Below are 21,057 nucleotides of genomic sequence, written 5' to 3' on the forward strand. Positions count from 1 at the left end.
CACTTCATACAGAGTTGAATATAGACAAGATAATGCATTTAGTGCAGAATATCACCATTATTTGTTTCGCCCTCTGACTTTATATCAATTGAAGATGATTCCCCAAGATCAGCAACACTTTAAATACACTACTTTTTAAACATTACCAGACCCATTAGGTATATTTGCGCAAAGTATCAGTATCGGACCCGTATTGCCGATATCAGCCTGGATTTTACTCGGTATCGGATCTGAATAAAAATCAGTGGTATTGCACATAAGCAACTTTTAGGAGACACCTTTTTTCAGGACTTAGACCAAAAATGGCAGATTTGATATGAATTATCCAAATCGCTATTATTACAAACCCCATTTCCATATGGGTTGGGAAATTGTGTTAGATGTAAATATAAATGGAATACAATGATTTGCAAATCCTTTTCAACCCATATTCAATTGAATGCACTACAAAGACAACATATTTGATGTTCAAACTCATTAACTTTATTTTCTTTTTGCAAATAATAATTAACTTAGAATTTCATGGCTGCAACACATGCCAAAGTAGTTGGGAAAAGGCATGTTCACCACTGTGTTACATCACCTTTTCTTTTAACATATCTCAATAAACGATTGGGAACTGAGGAAACTAATTGTTGAACCTTTGAAAGTGGAATTCTTTCCCATTCTTGTTTTATGTAGAGCTTCAGTCGTTCAACAGTCCGGGGTCTCCGCTGTCGTATTTTACGCTTCATAATGCGCCACACATTTTCGAAGGGAGACAGGTCTGGACTGCAGGCGGGCCAGGAAAGTACCCGCACTGTTTTTTACTAAGCCACGCTGTTGTAACACATGTTGAATGTGGCTTGGCATTGTCTTGCTGAAATAAGCAGGGGCGTCCATGAAAAGGACGGCGCTTAGATGGCAGCATATGTTGTTCCAAAATGTGTATGTACCTTTCAGCATTAATGGTGCCTTCACAGATGTGTAAGTTACCCATGCTTTGGGCACTAATGCACCTCCATACCATCACAGATGCTGGCTTTTGAACTTTGCGTTGATAACAGTCTGGATGGTTCGCTTCCCCTTTGGTCCGGATGACACGATGTCGAATATTTCCAAAAACAATTTCAAATGTGGACTCGTCAGACCACAGAACACTTTTCCACTTTGCATTAGTCCATCTTAGATGATCTCGGGCCCAGAGAAGCCGGCGGCATTTCTGGATGTTGTTGATAAATGGCTTTCGCTTTGCATAGTAGAGCTTTAACTTACTTACAAATGTAGCGACGAACTGTATGTAGTGAAGTGTTCTTGAGCCCATGTGGTGATATCCTTTAGAGATTGATGTCGGCTTTTGATACAGTGCCGTCTGAGGGATCGAAGGTCACGGTCATTCGATGTTGGTTTCCGGCCATGCCGCTTACGTGGAGTGATTTCTCCAGATTCTCTGAACCTTTTGATGATATTATGGACCGTAGATGTTGAAATCCCTAAATTTCTTGCAATTGCACTTTGAGAAACGTTGTTCTTAAACTGTTTGACTATTTGCTCACGCAGTTGTGGACAAAGGAGTGTACCTCGCCCCATCCTTTCTTGTGAAAGACTGAGCATTTTTTGGGAAGCTGTTTTTATACCCAATCATGGCACCCACCTGTTCACATTCAGCCTGCACACCTGTGGGATGTTCCAAATAAGTGTTTGATGAGCATTCCTCAACTTTATCAGTATTTATTGCCACCTTTCCCAAATTTTTTGTCATGTGTTGATGGCATCAAATTCTAAAGTTAATAAAAAATGTTTATCAGTTTGAACATCAAATATGTTGTCTTTGTAGCATATTCAACTGAAAATTATTTGCAAATCATTGTATTCCGTTTATATTTACATCTAACACAATTTCCCAACTCATATGGAAACGAGGTTTGTAGCTAACAACACCCAAAGCTAATGCATGAGTTACGTACGTATGTAGTTACATCATTACGGCCTAGAAGCCGAAAGAAAGGAGGGATATGCTGTGTGAAATCAATTGGAAAGTTAGCACCCTCTAGACATCTGTGTAAATGTTGCAAACAGCCCCTTTAAGGCCTTTGGAAATGTTCTAGTCTGAAGTGAGACGTTAACTAGATGAAGGAATTGTGGTGACAAACTGCTCAGCACAGACTTTAGAAATCTAGTGGGTAACTCATCAAGGTGTGTATGTTAATGTTGGATATGTGCCGTCTCTAAGCAAAAGAAAATCTTTGACCTTGGCTCTTGGCACAGTTGTTCTGTCCATCTGACGCTTTGTGCTGACTTCACCGATGTTATAGTTTTATTTCTGTTTGTGATAGTTAATCACATTTGGCAGTTCTGCCTCGCATGGGTTAGATTCCAAGCCAGGGTTCAATTCCAAGCCAGGGTTGGATCAGGAAGTTAAAACTAAAGCTGAAACAATTCATGTGATTGACTCCTTGTGGCCAAAGTGCTAAAAGTGGGAGGAGGGAAAAGCATGAGGCTGAATCTTCTGGTGGCAAAGCATCCAAGAAAAGGAAAGTGAAATGTGAAATTAGACACGGTAAAGCCAAACATTGACTGGACGCTTGATCCAAGTCGCTTAACCGCAGTGACCATCATGAAAGATAAAGATGGTACATTTCAACATGGTAGGATCTGCCGCTATGAATATTAATGAGTTACCTGTTAGGGGCAACAGGTGTGTACTTGTGGTTATGGACTACTTTACACGCTATGTCAACCTTTTCCAGCGTGCAATTACAGTCGCAAAATGTATGTTTGAGGACTATATCAGACAACATGGGTTGCCAGAGTGTAGTCACACAGACCAGGTAGGCAATTTGAGTCAGACCTTGTAGAACACTTTGTAAAACCTTGCTGGAATAGTTACCTCTACTGCCTCCCATTGGCCGTTAGAAAGGATGCATACAATTTGTGTTAAAGTCCTTAAAGCTGTCTTTAGGCCGTAAGGTGAACCCATTTTTAAATCTGTATTTTTAGTCTTATTATCAAGGAATAATGAGGTCACACTTATATTACAACATTAATGCTAAGGTTTCGTCCAGTAGTGGGCCGGTAACGTCTGATGATGATGATGATTATGATGAAGATGTATATGTGCAAGTGAACAAATGGATCCACAAGGGACAACAACCCTTTCCACAGTAGACTACACACACCTGAAACATAAATCTTAAAAACAACCAACTCCACTCACGGTGCCTCTAAAGTTCAAGTGATGTGTTGCTAACTTCAGCCTTTTTCTTCTTTGTTGATGTTTTGCAGCAGTTAACATCCATGATGTAACAATGCTGCTAATCTACCAGAGTCCACATTTAGTTAACAATTTTATTCATTCATACTTTTAATTGGATAATAACATCAATAAAATGCAATTGAAAAAATGTGTGGATTTATCAGAGACGGAAAACCCCCAAATGAAAATAATAAGATGTCCTCTCTTCAGAGATGAGGGAAAAAAAATAGTAGCTACATATATAATATTCAATAAATGCACACAACTTAAAAAGTAACTACAGGACAACATATACGACTAGAAGATGAGAAGCACTACATACAACATCAAATATACATTCATATTAAACATGCTGTGTTTTTAAAATACATTTAGCACAATCACTGTTTAAGTGTTTTTAAATCTCTGCAGCTTCCATGACTGTTACACACTTGTGTCTACTGACCTGATTCTTAAACCTGAACATCTTATCACACACAGTGCAACTAAACGGTTTCTCTCCAGTGTGTGTTCTCACGTGTGACATCATTTCATACTTTGTGTTGAATTGTTTAGCACAAGTTGAGCAAGCAAAAGGTTTCTCTCCAGTGTGTCTTCTCATGTGTCTGGTAATGTCAAGCTTTCTGGAGAAACTCTTCTTACAAACAGAGCAAGTAAAAAAATTCTCTCCAGTGTGTGTTCTCATGTGAAATATCATGTCATTCTTAGTGTTGAATCTTTTAGTGCAAGCTGAGCAGGCAAAAGGTTTCTCTCCAGTGTGTGTTCTCATGTCTCTGGTCATGTTAAGCTTTGTGGAGAAACTCTTCTTACAAACAGAGCAAGTAAAAGGTTTCTCTCCAGTGTGTGTTCTCATGTGTGTGGTGATGTCAAGCTTTCTGGAGAAACTTTTCTTACAAACAGAGCAATTTAAAGGTTTCTCCCCAGTATGTATTTTCATATGTGTGGTCATGCAATGTTTTGTGGAGAAACTATTTTTACAAACAAAGCAAGTAAAAGGTTTCTCTCCGGTATGTATTCTCATGTGTGCTGTAAAACGACTCTTCCTTCTAAATGATTTCCCACATTCAGAGCAGTCAAAGTGCTTGTTGTTAGTGTGATGTCTTGTATCACCTTTAGAGTCATTTTTACTCTCCAAAGGTTTTTGGATGTGGTCACTGTGATCAGAAGAGTGTGACATCATGTGGTCCATGTCTGACAGTGGAGCAAAGATGCTGTCTGGTTCTGACTTTATATCTTCACAATGCTCTCCATCAGCTTCTGTGATGTGTTGACTTACAAGCTCCGCCCCTCTGTTCTCCTCACTTTGACTGTGATGAAGCTGTAAGGACTGAGCTTCATCTTCATCATTAGCCTCCCACAACCTTTGAAGCTGCTCCCACAGTTCCTCCTCTTCCTCTTTAATGCGGGAGGGGGCCTGTAGCTCCTTCTGTCCCACACTGGAGCTCCACTCCTGCTGCTTGGAGGGAATCTCTTCTTGACTCTCTACTGACACCTGCTGGACGTCTGCAGAACATAAAACACAAATGAGGTGTTACTGTATGGAAGTTTGCAGTATTCAAACTATTGACATGTGAGCTAGGCCAAATAGACAGTGATGGGCAAGCGACCTGAAAAATGTAGTAAGCTAAGCTACAAGTTACTCTCAATTAAATGTAGCTAAGCTATCCTCAGAGAATTGTAGCAAGGTACACTACACGCTACTCTGCAAAAGTAGCTTGCCACATCAAAGCTACATTTAACAGCATTTCTATCTATTGACCCACATCTATAATATCAATGTTAATGTAACTGAGAGTGTAGAAATGGACCCAGTGAGGGTCCATTGCTGTTAACTACCCGTCATTTAGCTGGGGACACCTCACAACTACCTCTAGGGGTCCCCGCACTCCACTGTATGCATTCATTTATTTGTTCTTGTATTTCTACCCTACTTGAGACACCAACAAGGAAAAGTAGCTTCCATATGAGGAGGTATGAACAAGTTAGGACATAAATCATGGTCCCAATAAGGAAAATGTCTCATTTGCACCTCTGGTGGTGAAATCTATCAAAATGCGGGTGGTCCCAAAAAGGAGGAATTTGTCAAATTGACTGTGTCGGTTTTAAAAGTGCTCCCATTCTGGTCAACATATGAAATAACAAGTGTGTGTAAGAAATTGAAATGAGTCAAAACAAATATATAGATAGATAGATAAATAGATAGAGAGAAAGAGAGAGAGAGAGAGAGAGAGAGAGAGAGAGATTGTGATAACTTGAAGTAAATAATGAAGATTGAAAACCAATTACAAAAAAAAATCCAAAACAAATTTACTAAAAGCTTCTGTATGTATTTGTATATATTATTAATGTTGTAAATATAAATCTTAATATATCTAGAAAGGGTGGTCCTAAAGAGGTAGGCATTTTTCAGAGGTCTCAAGAAGTTCACACATACAAGAATGTATGTGTGTGTAATGTATGTGTGTGTGTGTGTGTGTGTGTGTGTGTGTGTATGTGTGTGTGTGTGTGTGTGTGTGTGTGTGTGTGTGTGTGTGTGTTTTCCTGTATTTGTACCCCTCTTGAGACATGAAGAAGGAAAAGTAACTTCCATATGAGGACCGGTGAACAAGTTAGGACATAAATCAAGTTCCCAATACGGAAAACCATTGCATCTAATAGAGAGCCAAATAGTAGAGTCTGTGAACATTGCTCCAAAGTCAGGATTTTTTGTTGATTTAATGTGCATACAAAATTTCCATTGACAGGTGCAAAGGCAGCAATATATGATTAAACAAGACGGCAGCGAAAGAAGGACTAAAGAAGGACTTCCCTATTCATCCCCCTCTGGTCAACATATTAAATAACAAGTGTGTCTAAAAATCTGAAGCTTTCCCCCTATGGCCAACATATGTAATAACAAGTGTGAATAAGAAATTGAAATGTTCCTCCTTTGGAAAAAATTTATAAAATAAATATGTATATAGAGACAAATTGTAATAACTTGAAGTAAATAATGAAGATTAAAAAACAATTACAAACAAAACATTTAAAACAAAACGTATTAAAAATTAACTAAAAGCTTACCTTTTTTTATATTTGCATAGTATGTATATATTAATGTTGTAAATACAAATCTTTATAAATCTAGAAAGGGTGGTCCTAAAGAAGTAGGCACTGCCACATCTAATAGAGAGCCAAATACTAAAGTCTGTGAACATTGCTCCAAAGTCAAGATTTTTTGTTGATTTAATGTGCATACTAAAGTGAACATTGACAGCTGCAAAGGCAGCAATATATGATAAAACAAGACGGCAGCTAAAGAAGGACTTCCCTATTCATCCCCAAAAAACCCGCCAGGTGAGCGGCTGTTTTTACCACTTCCGGTGCTGACGTAAGACAACCCACGTCCCATATGTTTTTTTAAAAAATGAAATAAGTTTATTTCCGTCATATAATCAACCATCAACTATTTTGTGTCATCAGTTTAACTGTACAGATTATACATATTTAACAATCATACACATTTACACACAAAAAGAAAAGAACAATAACAACCGAAAAAGAAATAGGCTGAAACCAAAGCTTTTTTTTGCCTTGGCACTAAGAGGGATTACCCCCAATACTTCTGAGCCGGAAACAAAAATAACGACAACATAAATGAAGTAGTTGAAAGCTTCAATAATTACTTTGTAAATATTGGACCAAAATTGGAAGAAAGGATTCCAGACCCAGTTTCAATTGAGGACTATGACATCATAGAGCAAAATCCCAACTCAATGTTCCTCAGTAATGTGACAAAGGAGGAAATAGTTGTAATCGTGAAAAAATGCAAATCAAAGACTTCAACTGATAGTAATGGAATTGATATGGAAACGATAAAAAAGGTTATTTGAGAGATCTCAGGACCATTGGTGTATATCAGTAACCTATCATCTCAAACAGGCAAATTCCCAAACAAAATGAAAATAGCTAAAGTTGCACCAATTTATAAGACTGGAGACAAACACCAATTTACAAATTATAGACCTGTTTCTTCACTTCCACAATTTTCTAAAATAATTGAAAAACCCCCCCCACCCCCCGCCCCCTCCATATCCCACACCCCGGATTGTAAATAATGTAAATAATTCAATGTATATACTCTGATGATTATCTTAACTTGTGTGATGACTGTATTATGATGATAGTATATATCTGTATCATGAATCAATTTAAGTGGACCCAGACTTAAACAAGTTGAAAAACTTATGCGGGTGTTACCATTTAGTAGTCAATTGTACGGAATATGTACTGTACTGTGCAATCTACTAATAAAAGTCTCAATCAATCAATCAATTAAACCTTGGTGTTACACACATGTACATTGATATAGGCATGTACCTTGGTGTTACACACATGTACTTTGATATAGACATGTACCTTGGTGTTACACACATGGACACAAGAATGGTTCAAATGTATAAAGAAGGCAAGGGTTACAATTATTTCACAACAGGTCCGATTTCTTTTATGTTTGTATTTTAATGATACCATATGGTGAGATCACCATATTTTAGCTACATGAACGTTTTGTTTGTTTGTTTGTTTTCACCAATATCTAGCAGTCACACACCTGGCAATTTTATTTAGCAATATTTGGTATAATAAGTTTCCACCAAAATACTTGGTACATCATTTATTTTGATGCGATAGCTAAACATAATTATAGTTGCAATAGTTGTGTTTGATTTTCAACGGACTGCTTAATGAATAATTATTGGTAAATGCAATCTATGAAATATTTCATTCATTAATTTGGAAAGTTCTTCACTTTAAACAGAATGACATTTACCCCTACTTATGACGTTGAAGACATTACACACCATTATACTAAATGTATGACTATTCCTTGCAGGTTGCATGAAGGAATTGTTCTACAATCCTATCAGCAATGAAAGGCAGTTTTGTTGCCTTAAGGCCGAGTGTATGCCTTCCATGAATGTTCACTGTGCTCCCCATAAGCTGTGGCTTGCTATTGAGAAGAAGTCAATAGTGCATATTGTACCTGTTTTGCTGGGTGTGTAATTATATAGGATCATAGAAAACCCAATCTGAATAATAACATTCATATTAAATGTTTAACTTGTGTCGTGCTTAAGTTTTAACCCAAAAGGCAATGCATGTAATATTCATTCTGTTTGTGTAAAAGTTCAACATTTAGAATGATTTTGAAGTTTTTAAACCTCTTGCCATCTCCAGGTATTGCATAAATTACAATGATTTTTGTGACTCTAGAACATTTTTTTTTTTTTGATGATGATCATGTTCCACAGATTCCACTCCATTGTTGAGTTTTGGGTACTGAAAAAAAGAAAAATAATGTGTCATTTAAAATCATTTGCTGAGTAATATAACTGTTAATTGGTACTTTTTAGTAAAAAAATAACTGTCAATAACAACCTATTAGTAGATAATCCATGACACTTAGAACATTTCTGATTACAGGATAACAATGATGTAATGTACCTTTTATGAATATTTGTACACAACATTATTGTATAATGTAGCAATATGTTTCAACAATGTTTATTTCAACTTCTGTCCATGTCATGTTTTATCATACCTGGTGTGGTGGATTCAGAACTATCCTCTACTTGGCCAGTCTGTGGGATAACTTCATCCATGGAAGCAGCAGCAGTAGTTGACGCTGATGTTGACGTTTCTGTAGGTCCATGCCGCACTAGTGTTCTTCTTCTTTTCACGCTAACTGTTGATGTATAGCCCATTTCTAACAATGGCAAAGGGTGGTCATCAGTTGGTTTACCATGCAAGAAATGTTTATTGCAGATCTGTGAGTCTTTTGTAGGCTTCCAGTCCACCCACTTGTTATTAGTGTTCTTACATTTCCTATTAACGGCCTTAATCCATCTTATTTTCATGTCTGGATCTTTTGGAAACGGGTACTGTTTGAATGGTGGATCACAAACACATCTTCCTGAGTCAAAATAACACTCATGAATGTCACACATAGTTTGTTTCCATCTTGTGATGTGATATGTACTATTAGAACATCTCACAACTGAGCAAATTGTCTTTGACATATTGAAAAATATACACGACGCGGAATAAACAATAATTCAGAAATATATCTACTACTATTCACGCTAAAGAGTAAACACAAACCACGAACTGACGAAGTTTACTAAAAAAGTATGGAGTCGCTTGGCTTTGTTTATCCCTCACGAACTTTGACCTCGACAAATTGGACATGCGCAGAAGCCAACTTGGAAGTGGTCCATTGAAATACCGGAAGAGATCACCAATGCAAAAGATAGCAAAAAGAAGCATTTGACACAATTAATCATAGCATCTTAATAAACTAATTAGAACGGTATGGAATCAGAGGGTTGGTCTTGAACTGGGTTAGAAGCTACTTAACCAACAGGAAGTGTACAAAAAGACTGTCTCTGTGACGCTTGTTTTCTTTTTGTGTCATTGGGCTGCTTGAGTGTAGTTCACTTTTACGACACTGGAGGGGGCTTTGAACGCCTCATTACATCAGCAAGCTCTGAAAGTTACTGTGAACTTCAAAGTCAATTGTTTAATTGGCAGTGTGCGTCAATACAAAGTGAGTTACTTTATATACACTTTAATATCACTTGTTATGTGCTTAAAACTGTATTGCAACTCATTTTGTCTGTTTTATTGTAGTCTAATGGCTGTTTGGCATCAGGTTGACAAGCTAACTGCTAGCTGAATATCATACCCTGGTTGGGGCCTGTTTGTAGCATTGGACATGTTTGTTAGCCCCAACTTACCATTTACAATTATTGTTGTGATGCTATTTACATTCTATTACTCATTACATTACTCAGGGCTGGGATGTTCAAATTCCGTGCATTTATGTACATGTGTATACACAGCTAAGTGATGTGTATTTAACAGCCCTGTAACAGGCTAGTTCCTATATTCCATTGCATTGTGCTCACTTTAGTTGATTTATAATGATTGTATTTGTTTTGTAGATGAAACCACACACACACACACGCACACACACATACACACAACTCATGCAAGTCTTCAATAGACAATCAAACCTACAAATATGGATTTGGACAATCTATTATTCCTCCTGCACTCACCTGAACGAATAATTGCTGTCCTGACCCGACACCCTGAAGTGATTGCTAATCCATATTAATCCAGTCAGAGCCGTCACTACAGGAGGCAATACGTGAAGATAGGGGAACACACTTCTACAGAGCTCAAAATATCGTGTGGCGTACCTCAGGGATCAATACTTAGACCAAGATTGTTCAATCTTTATATAAACAATATTTGTTAAGTTACAAAGGACTTAAAGTTAGTATTATTTGCAGATGATACAACTGTGTTTTGTTCAGGAGAGAACACACACAAGCTAATACAAATAATAACAGAAGAAATGAACAAATTAAAAAGATGGTTTGACAAAAACAGACAATCTTTGAATCTCAGTAAAACTAAAATAATGCTATTTGGTAACAGTAGAAGGGAAAGTCAAACACAAATACAAATAGACAGAGTAGACATTGAAAGGGTAAAAGAAAACACATTTTGGGGTGTAATAATAGATGATAAACTGAACAGGAAACCTCATGTAAAAAATATACAACATAAAGTAGCAAGAAACACGTCAATAATGAATAAAGCAAAACATGATCTGGACCAAAAATCACTTCTTATTCTCTACTGCTCACTAGTGTTACATATCTGAGTTATTGTGCAGAAATATGGGAAACAACTACAAATGTGCGCTTCATTCCCTAACGGTGTTACAAAAAAGATCAGTTATAATAATGCATAATGTTGGATATAGAGAACATGGAAACACTTTATTTATTGAATCACAAATATTGAAATTCAACGATTTGGTGCAACTTGCAAACAGCTAAAATGGTGTACAAAGCAAACTATAACCTGCTACCCAAGAATGTACAACAAGTATTCTCTACAAAAGAGGAGAACTATAACCTTAGAGAAAAATCTAATTAAAAACATTTGTATGCACTTATAACACTTAAAACCTTTAGCATATCTGTATGTGGAATTAAATGATGGAATGGATTAACAAAAGAAACCAATATGATCCAGTTTAAGAGACTGTTCAAAACGTACAAAGAAGAACAATTATGATGAACATCTTCAACCTTTTTTTTTTAGATAAAGATTATTTATGTATTTAATATTTGTTGACTTACTACGGTAGATTAATTATTTATTCACTTTTCTGTTACAGAGAACAAGGAAATGGGATAAAATTGCTATGATATGAAAAGGGGTGGGATTAAATAAGCTCTGCTTCTTCCTACTCCTTTTCGGACGTGCTGTCATTAAACAACTGGAAATATGTGATGCATTACATGTATCGTATGCATGTTCCACATAAACTGAACTGAAACTGAACGGCAATAACACGAGACAAAGTTCGCCCCTTTTAGGCTCATTACCTGACACGTACTTTTGTTTTTCATTCTAATTATGTTTTTTCAAGAAACGGTTGGCAACACTAAATTCACACTAAATAATTCAAACAGCTGGAAAAAAAATCTTATTTTATCTGTAAAAGTGTCTCACAATCTGCTGTATGTGCTTGTGTCTTTTTGACAGGAATACTTGAGACATTTGACACTTGTTTTGCATGACTGCAAGCTGAAAGTGTTATCATGTGTGTAATGACAAACCACCTCCAACACAGAATTGTATTTGACAAGTTTTTACTGAATAAAACACCCAGAATGTACATGAAACATAGTACACATAAAACACTGAATATCAAGAGTATATGAACGGCCTACCTTGTTTACTTCCCAAATGACATTCTCGGCATGTTTGGCAATCAAGCAAAAATATGACTATGCAAAAAGGAAAGGAAAAAACCGCAAATTGTTTAAAAAAATATAAACATTTTGCAACGCTTTGTCCTAAAAATCTTGTGTCACTGTCCCCCTCCGTCACACTAACTGGTAGGGTTGGCTACCCAATTCAGTACTTTTGTAGGTAATGACCGAATTCCCTCGGTACTATCAATTCACATAAAATCAAACGTTGCCGTAGTTCGATACCTTTGTTGCATGTGACGTCATGTCCGGTTTTAGACTGGTCATGTCTGGCTTCAGACTAAACACGTAAACAATCACTCAAGCAGCACTCAGGCCGGACTCAGCAAGTCACCTTGCCATTTTCAACACCAACAAAGTGTGCTTAATAAAAAATACGCTCATACGTAAAGTAATGCTACACCCTTTCAAAATGCGCTAGCTTAATGCTAATTTACATAGGATTAGCCATAGACTAGCGATTTCAACACCTTTGATTTGGTAAAGGAAACGATAACTAATAATATAATTAGAATTTTACAGTTTTGTGCAATGAGGACAATACTTACAGTATTGACACTTTGTAGGGCGCAACCTAACAAATTCATCTTCCTGAAAAAAAGCTACTTTCTAGTTTGACAACATAGCATAAATAGTTATACAGTGCTGCCATCTAATGGTCTTGGAAGTGCAACTGCATTGCAAAGGAGACTAATGTAACCAGAAAACAAGATATAACAACTGGACAGCAGTTATCATAATCATCATTCTTAAATGTTACAACAAAAAATTGATTATCAAACAATTAACTTTAACATAAAAAAGTACCGAAAAATTGTGCTATTGTTCCAAAATATTTGTAAAAATAATGATGACATGTGACACAAGGTGATATTCACTGATAAGCAGCTGTCTATTGGTTTGAAAAGGAAAGAAGACATCCTTGTCAATGTGATGACACGTGAGCCCCAAATGATGACATCACAACTACATGGACACAAAGATCAACATCAACATGATTCACTGGCAAAATATTGTTGAAAAATGCAGATTGAAGGTGTTTTCTCAGCCATAAACACCCAAAGAAGACATGATGGATGAGATGAGGAGCAATTAGTGCAGATGTGAAAGAAATGTCCAAGTGTGATGAGGTCCCTCAGCGATGGAGACATCTCTCTGTGTTCCAGTGCACAAAGCATCCTGGAGGAAGAAGATGACTCAGCACATTCCCAACAAAAGCAGGTGAATCCAAGTGCAGATGTTAGCATGTGGCAGAGTGAGAGCCAAGTTGAACATCATCTTCACACAAAGTCAGAAGAACATTTGGAGGTGCATGAAAAAGAAAAGTCCTCACTGTGTCTCACTCAGCCTTCAGCCTTCACGTCTCTCTGAGAGCTCGTTACCAGCGTCACCAGCTGTGGGAGCACAAAACGCACCGTGAGCTGGTTACGCTGCTCATGCAGAGCCAACACCTCACTCTGGTGAAGGAAGTCCATCCAGAAGGTGCATCTTCACTCATATCACATCTTTGCAGCTGTCAATTCAATCAGAAGCATCAAGAAGCAGAATTCTGCTCTTCTACTTCCTGACTAGTCTAAGACTAAGTCTCCAAACAGGTTAAGCTTGGCTTCAAGGCTCATGTGCAACCAGCCCTCCAGTGTCTTAGTCACCTAAGTGTCCCATTATTGATTGATTGATTGATTGATTGAGACTTTTATTAGTAGGTTGCGGTAGTAGTAGATTCTAGAGAGAAATCTCGTTCGTTGGTTGACCTTTTTGATTACCTTGGTTGCCATTTTATCACAGGAAAGATCAGCCTCTAGAATGGAACCTAGGTAGGTGACCTCATCCTTCCTGGTGATAACAATGTCACCCACTTTTATAGTGAAGTCATTGACTTTCTTAAGGTTGATGTGGGACCCAAACAGGATGGATTCAGTTTTACCCAAGTGTATGGATAGCTTAGTGCCATGCCTCTGTTTCCTTTCACTTTGCCCATTTCATCTTCTTCTTTTTTACTGGCTTCTTGATCTTTATTCTTGAGTCTGTTCTGTGTGAGATGCTAAATAATTGTGTGAATGCTCCAAACATTCACTAATATGGTTTTCTACACCAAAATTCATCTATTTATTATTAAACGTCTTCTTCTTGTTAAGATTTTGGCGCGTTCTACCTTTCATATTTTTCACCGGAATCAAACCGTTCCAACTTGAAACTGTTCAGCTTATTCGGGAATCGCGGGCTTTCCCTTGACAAATTCCAAAAATTCCCAGATTTCCCAGAATTCCCGGGACATTTTTCCCATTCCAAATGAATTGGCCATTTTTCAAACTTCCACCGTTTCCACATTTTTCTACCTATTTAAACCATTCCACCTTCAACACATTCCACCATCCTGGAAATTCAAATTTCCCTTTTTCCAAGTTAAAAAAAATTCCAGGATTTTCCACAATTCCTGGTTTTCCAAAGCCCCATTTCCACCCTTTTTTCCTGGCGACTACTCCTTTCACATTTTTCAACGCATTTCAACCATTCTACTGTCAAAACATTCCTCTTAATCAGGACAAAAAACTAATTCCAGGAATACCATTTCTCAATTCAACATGTTACTATTTCAACATTTCTCGACCGATTTGAAAAATTCCAACACCAACCATTTCAACTCATTCAAGTTTTTTTTTTACCATTTTCCAACAAATTGCCAAATACCATTTACTATTTTTCAATTTGTTGCCCTATTCAAACAATTCCAACACCAACAAATTCAGCTCATTCAGGATATTCATGCTCCTAATCATTTCCTAAAAAAATCCCAATTTTCCAGGAAGTTCCCATTGAAATGAATGGGACATTTTTCCAAGTTGCGCAATTCCCACATTTTTCAATCTATTCAAAGCATTTCAACATTAACACATTCCTCTCATCCTGGACATTCAAACTAACACTTTCCCAAGTTTCAAACCAAATTCCGGTTTTCCTGGGAATTCAAACTCTTCAACATTCAAACTTTCTTCTATTCTTACATTCATACTACATTCTGTCAGCATTTCAGTTCAACTTCAGCATTGGAGCATTCACACGCAATTCCTTCAGGAATTGCCTCATTTAGTTACATTTGTATCTCCTCCTCCTACTATTGTGGGGGATTGATAATCAGCATATATTCTGCACATACATGAAGACAGACACGCTTAATGGATTGCGCTCTCTATTTTGCTCATTTCAGAGACTCTGCACACAAATTAATTAGATCAGGTTTGCACATATTTTAATACACACAAACCTTTAGTAGATCAGGCCCTTGATGTTCGTTATCATGACGACTCATCAAAAGTTGGCTGTGATACTTTCTATTGCGTGCGCTTACACGAGTATCAAGCTACTCCTAATGGAGGGAAGCTTTTATTTTCCTGCTGAACTTGTAACACGTGTCTACATCACACCTTAAAACAGGAAGTTTGCAAGTTGACCCTTACAAAGATACCAACAATCCAGAATTTTGGTGGTAACAGAAACAGAAAGTCAATATTATTTGGAATATACCTGACATAAAGGTGTATAACAAAGATGAATATGTAATAAATGATATTAATAACTTAAATCTTTGTGGGGGTAAACTTACAAAGTGTGTGAGTGATGCTTCACCACTGCTTTGTTTATTGTTATGGTTTCCAAGAAAGAGAAGATGTTTTACTTACCAGCTGGATCGTATTCGGCTGAAATGAAAGAGAAAGCAGGTGAAATTCACATCTCATGAATGAAGGCAGAGACTTTTCCGCGTCTTCCTGAAAGAGGAAACATTTGTGTCCCTCACCTTGTCTGCTTCGGCGACGCTTGATGATGAAGATGATGATGATGATGCCGGGCGCCAGGAGGACCACCACAGCGAGGACCGCCAGCGTGGCAGTGACGCTCACGTTGCCTGTTGGTATGGTATGGTTTATTTGTTTGACAGCTGCTTCATAAGTCACATGAAGGAACATCAGGTGGTTACATTGACACTATTCAACATGTCCTAGATGTGTCTTTCTCACCTTCATGGCTTGCGTTGCTCAGGATGCTTCTTCTCTCCAGCTTGGTGACCAGGTCCTCCTTGACGCCAGACAGCTGGAACACACATTCGTACTTGCCCTCCACCTCGGCCGTCACCTCCACTTTCAGGTCCACCGACATCTGGAAGGTTCCGTCGTGGTTGGGGAGCAGCTCTCCGTGCTCCACGTCCTCGAAGATCTGCTCGCCGTCTTTCCTCCAAAACAAGTCGGCTAGGTCGGGGTAGAAACCTGTCGCCATGCAGGTGACCGGAGAGGATGGCGTCTTCTGGAGGAGGAACACCTCTGGAAGCTCTGCACAGGAAGTGACGTGTGAATGGAGGATGACGTGGAGAGAAGATGGAAGTAAAGATGGAGTGAAAGAGAGAGAATAGAGGTAAAGATGGAGAGAAAAGGAGACAATTAAGGTAAAGATAGAGATAAATGGACGAAATGGAGGTAAAGATAGAAAAAAAAGGAGAAAATGTAGTTAAAGAGAGAGAGAAAAGGAGAGAATGAAGGTAAAGATGGAGAGAAAAGGTGAGAATAAAAGGTAAATATGGTGATAAAAGGAGAGAATGGAGGTAAAGATTGAGAGAAAAGGAGAAAATGAAAGGAAAGATGAGAGAAAAGGCAAAGATGCAGAAAAAAGGAGAAAACTGAGGTAAAGATGGAGCGAAAAGGAGAGAATGAAGATAAAGATGGAGAGAAAAAGAGAGAATGGAGGTAAAGATAGAGAGAAAGGAGGTAAAGATGGAGAGAGAAGGAGAGAATGAAGATAAAGAGAAATGGAGAGAATGGAGGTAAAGATGGAGAGAAAATGTGAGATTAAAATGTAAAGATGGTGATAAAAGGAGAGAATGGAGGTAAAGATGGAGAGAAAAGGAGAAAATGAAGGGAAAGATGCAGAAAAAAGGAAAACATTTGAGGTAAAGATGGAGAGAATGAAGGTAAAGATGGAGAGAAAAGGAGATAATTAAAGGTCAAGTTGGAGAGAAATGGAGACAATGAAGATAAAGATGGCGATAAATGGACAAAATGGAGGTAAAGATGGAGAAAAAAGGAGAAAATGTAGATAAAGAAAGAGAAAAGGCGAGAATGAAGTAACGATGGAGTAAATGAAGGTAAAGATGGAAAGAAAAGGTGAGAATAAAAGATAAAGATTGTGAGAAAAGGAGAGAATGGAGATAAAGATGGAGAGAAAAGGAGAGAATGGAGGTAAAAATGGAGAGAAAAGGAGACAATGGAGGTAAAGATGGAGGGAAAAGGAGAGAATGAAGATAAAGATGGAGAGAAAAGGAGAGAATGAGGTAAAGATAGAGAGAAAGGAGGTAAAGATGGAGAGAGGAGGAGAGAATGAATATAAAGAGAAATGGAGAGAATGGAGGTAAAGATGAAGAGAAAATGTGAGATTAAAATGTAAATATGGTGATAAAAGGAGAGAATTGAGGTAAAGATGGAGAGAAAAGGAAAAAATGAAGGGAAAGATGAGAGAAAAGAAGGAAAAGATGCAGAAAAAAGGAGAAAATTGAGGTAAAGATGGAGAGAAAAGGAGAGAATGAAGGTCAAGATGGAGAGAAAAGGAGAGAATGGAGGTAAAAATGGAGAGAAAAGGAGACAATGGAGGTCAAGATGGAGAGAAAAGGAGAGAATGGAGGTAAAAATGGAGAGAAAAGGAGACAATGGAGGTCAAGATGGAGAGAAAAGGAGAGATTGGAGGTAAAGATGGAGAGAAAAGGAGAGAATGAAGGTAAAGAAAGAGAAAAGGCGAGAATGAAGTAACGATGGAGTAAATGAAGGTAAAGATGGGAAGAAAAGGTGAGAATAAAAGATAAAGATTGTGATAAAAGGAGAGAATGGAGATAAAGATGGAGAGAAAAAGAAAAAATGAAGGGAAAGATGAGAGAAAAGAAGGAAAAGATGCAGAAAAAAGGAGAAATTTGAGGTAAAGATGGAGAGAAAAGGAGAGAATGGAGGTAAAGATGGAGAGAAAAGGAGGTGAAGAGAAAAGAGTATAAAGAGACAGAGTGTAATGTCAGTAATGTTCCTATAGGGGGAGTGCTAACATGTTAAAAGGTGAAAGTACAAGGTGTGCTTCTACCTGTTCTCATTAGGACCTTCTTCCCATACTCCACATACTTCTTCAAGTAAGAAGGACAATGCTCAGTGTAATAATACTTATTGTAGTCTAGATCAAGTATGTCTTGGTCCCACTTGAGTTTGGAGGGGAAAGCTTGTTGTTTTGCTGCAGTAAATGTCCATGTCTTCATGTCCAACGATATGAAATCTTCTCCATCATAACTGAACTGCCTCCAACCTTTAACCTCATCAGTCTCATCATTCCATTCACATCCTGACATCACCTGGACAATGTGAACACCTGAGAGACACAAAGTGTTGTAAAGCAGAGTGAAACTAACACACAACATGTCTTTGTTGTAGGTTATTATGGGATGGACAGAGACAAGGTATATCAGTGCAGTAATGTGTGTTTTTAATACAGTATAAACATATCAAATATATTAGAATAGTAGAAAGTTCAACATAAACAAACCTCCAGTTTGGTTGAAACGCTTCATGGCTATTTCAATGTTGTCTTTGTAGACATGTTCATAAACAACATTCCTCTCTGTTTGTCTCTGCCAGTAGTTTGGATCCTCTGCTGTGATTTTGTTCATCCAGTCCTGTTTGGATTCTGCTTTCCTGATGTTGCTGTCATAGTAACTAATCTCAACTCCATCAACATAACCAACCTCCACAAACTCTGGGAAGTTTGGAACTTGAGAGGATGCAGTGCGGAAATACTTGAGTGAATGAATCACTGAAAGACAAAAGGCAGAAAAACAACATTTGATTCTTTAGTTTCATGTTGAACAATTCCTATTTGAAATGATGCTGTCTTCATTTCAACTTCAAACACTGCTGCTTCTCACAGTAAACAATCACTTCCTGTTCTAAGAGACAATAACAGCGTTTGTCTTTGACTTCATATTTATACCTCACTTTAAGACCACACACATGAATAACTTGACTTATTTCCTTCTACAACCGTAAGTGTCAAATAAATATATGACATTATTGCTAGCAGAGAAGTAAAAGTAGTTTTTCTAGGTGAGGGGAAGTTCAAACTAGTGATGTCACTGCCAAAGCATGGAAATATAGCAGCGCCTTATGGAATGTTTACAATGGAATACAACAACAATATTAGAATACTCTTCATTTAAATATTAGGACTATTCCCAGTAAAAAAGCATTTAAGAAACATGTAAAGTCACTTTTTAGACTTAAGAGTTAATCTTTCGTGTTATCAGTTTGAGAACTTTTTTCTTTTTCTCTTTCCTTTCTTTTATGAAATGAGCATGTAGGAATGAGGTGTATAAAGTTGTAAAGAAAGTGGACTTACCAGGCGTCACGCTGTGTGTTTGTACAACTAGGAGAAAGAAGAAAAGCAAGTTCATCATTAAATGTCACAAGTGCCGAAGTCAATAAGAAAAGTTTCTAGTTTTAATCCTCAGAGAAAAGCAAGGCGACGACAACTTGCTTGACGAGTAAACATGAAATGGACGCCAAGGCGGAAACGAGCTTCTATAAAATCACGTGACTTGAAAGAACTTTCTGGAGGAGGAGACAAATATTTGACAGCAACGCAGCTAACACATGAATATTAACAAAATAAAAGTCATATCATCATTACAAGAATAAAAGTGATTCTAGCGAGGGTGACGTCATGTTTTTTGAAGCAGCTTTATTATAATACACACACACACTTTATCGGAACAATACACAACAACAAGATGATCACATAAGTCATATTGTAGCGTCTAAGCCAGGCATGTCCAAAGGGCGGCCCGAGGGCGATTTGTGGCCCCCAGCTAATTTGTTTACGGCCCCCGGCACATTCTGAAAATACTACAATAAAAATGTCAAACATGAAAAAGTGTAATAAAAGAGTAAACAGGTGAAATGTAACAAGAAAAAGTGGCAATGTTGACACTAATAACACAAAGCTGCCATGTGGACTGTTATTGACCTATTGAAGGCTCCAATTACTTCACTGGAACAATTCCACTTTGAAATATTTTTTGGGGGAAAAAATTGCATATTTTGTGCGAAACATAGTTTTCTTTCACAAAAAGGGCATCAAACAAACAAACAAACAAAAAATGAAAAAATTATAACATCTTATAATCAACAGATCTACAGACTTAAGCTTTAAAATTAAAGAAAAAAAATAGAAATTTGGCTTATTTTAAACACTTATTCTTTTTATTTTGTTATTGTTATGAATTATTGACCTATTTAAGGTTCCAATTACTTCACATCAAATATTCCACGTTGAAATATTTTGGGGGGAAATGTTGCATAGTTTGTGTGTTTGCCATATAAATAAGGGTTTTGACATAAAGGGCATAAACATAAAAACAACATTTAAAAAAAACGTTATAACGACAGACAGACCTGAAGTTGATATCGAGATTCAAGCGTTAAATGAAAAAATAATTTATGACTTATTTCTAACATTTTTTATGACTGAGACCCTTCCGGGTACCCGGGACCAAACTTGAGGAAAGCCATAAAGGTTAAAAAAAAAAAACAACTATATATTGTATTGGTTTTAAAAAAAGGAAAAATATAAAAATGGCCCCCGCATGCTTTGATTTTTCAGTCTGTGGCCCTGAGTGGAAAAAGTTTGGACACCCCTGGTCTAAGCGTTTAAAACACTCTTTTAAAAGGACAAAAAACTATTTTATTTGTAACTGTTTGTATGTGTGTAATAATTGAAGAATTGAACATACATATACAATGCACACACATATCAAGGCACTTTCAATATTCAATATTTTATAGCAAGTTAAACAATTACATAGGAATATAAAATAAATCAAATTAAATACAATGCTCATACCAACCAGACATTGAAAAATAAGACACAATACAAATGAGATTAAAATAAAACATATATAAGTAAATATAATAA

General features: G+C 37.2%; 1 protein-coding gene and 1 long non-coding RNA gene across 2 annotated transcripts in view; both read right to left on the reverse strand.

Moving 5' to 3' along the window:
- LOC133575552 (uncharacterized) overlaps positions 1–15,865 on the reverse strand; it is a 39,628-nt gene extending 23,763 nt beyond the window's left edge. The window contains exon 1 of the long non-coding RNA XR_009811507.1: positions 12,543–15,865. This is a non-coding gene — a long non-coding RNA (uncharacterized lncRNA). The remainder of the gene's footprint in view (positions 1–12,542) is intronic.
- Positions 15,866–15,869: 4 nt separating this feature from the next.
- Positions 15,870–19,632, reverse strand: LOC133575605 (major histocompatibility complex class I-related gene protein-like; the record flags this gene model as incomplete). Its single annotated transcript, XM_061928296.2, has 5 exons — positions 19,483–19,632; positions 18,634–18,900; positions 18,181–18,459; positions 16,086–16,394; positions 15,870–15,973 (listed from the first exon to the last, which is right to left on the reverse strand). Coding segments are annotated over exons 1-5 (1,017 nt in total), but the record flags the coding sequence as incomplete, so codon positions are not given.
- Positions 19,633–21,057: the final 1,425 nt, after the last annotated feature.

Source organism: Nerophis lumbriciformis, linkage group LG33 (assembly GCF_033978685.3).
Source record: "Nerophis lumbriciformis linkage group LG33, RoL_Nlum_v2.1, whole genome shotgun sequence".
Taxonomy (NCBI): Eukaryota; Metazoa; Chordata; class Actinopteri; order Syngnathiformes; family Syngnathidae; genus Nerophis; species Nerophis lumbriciformis.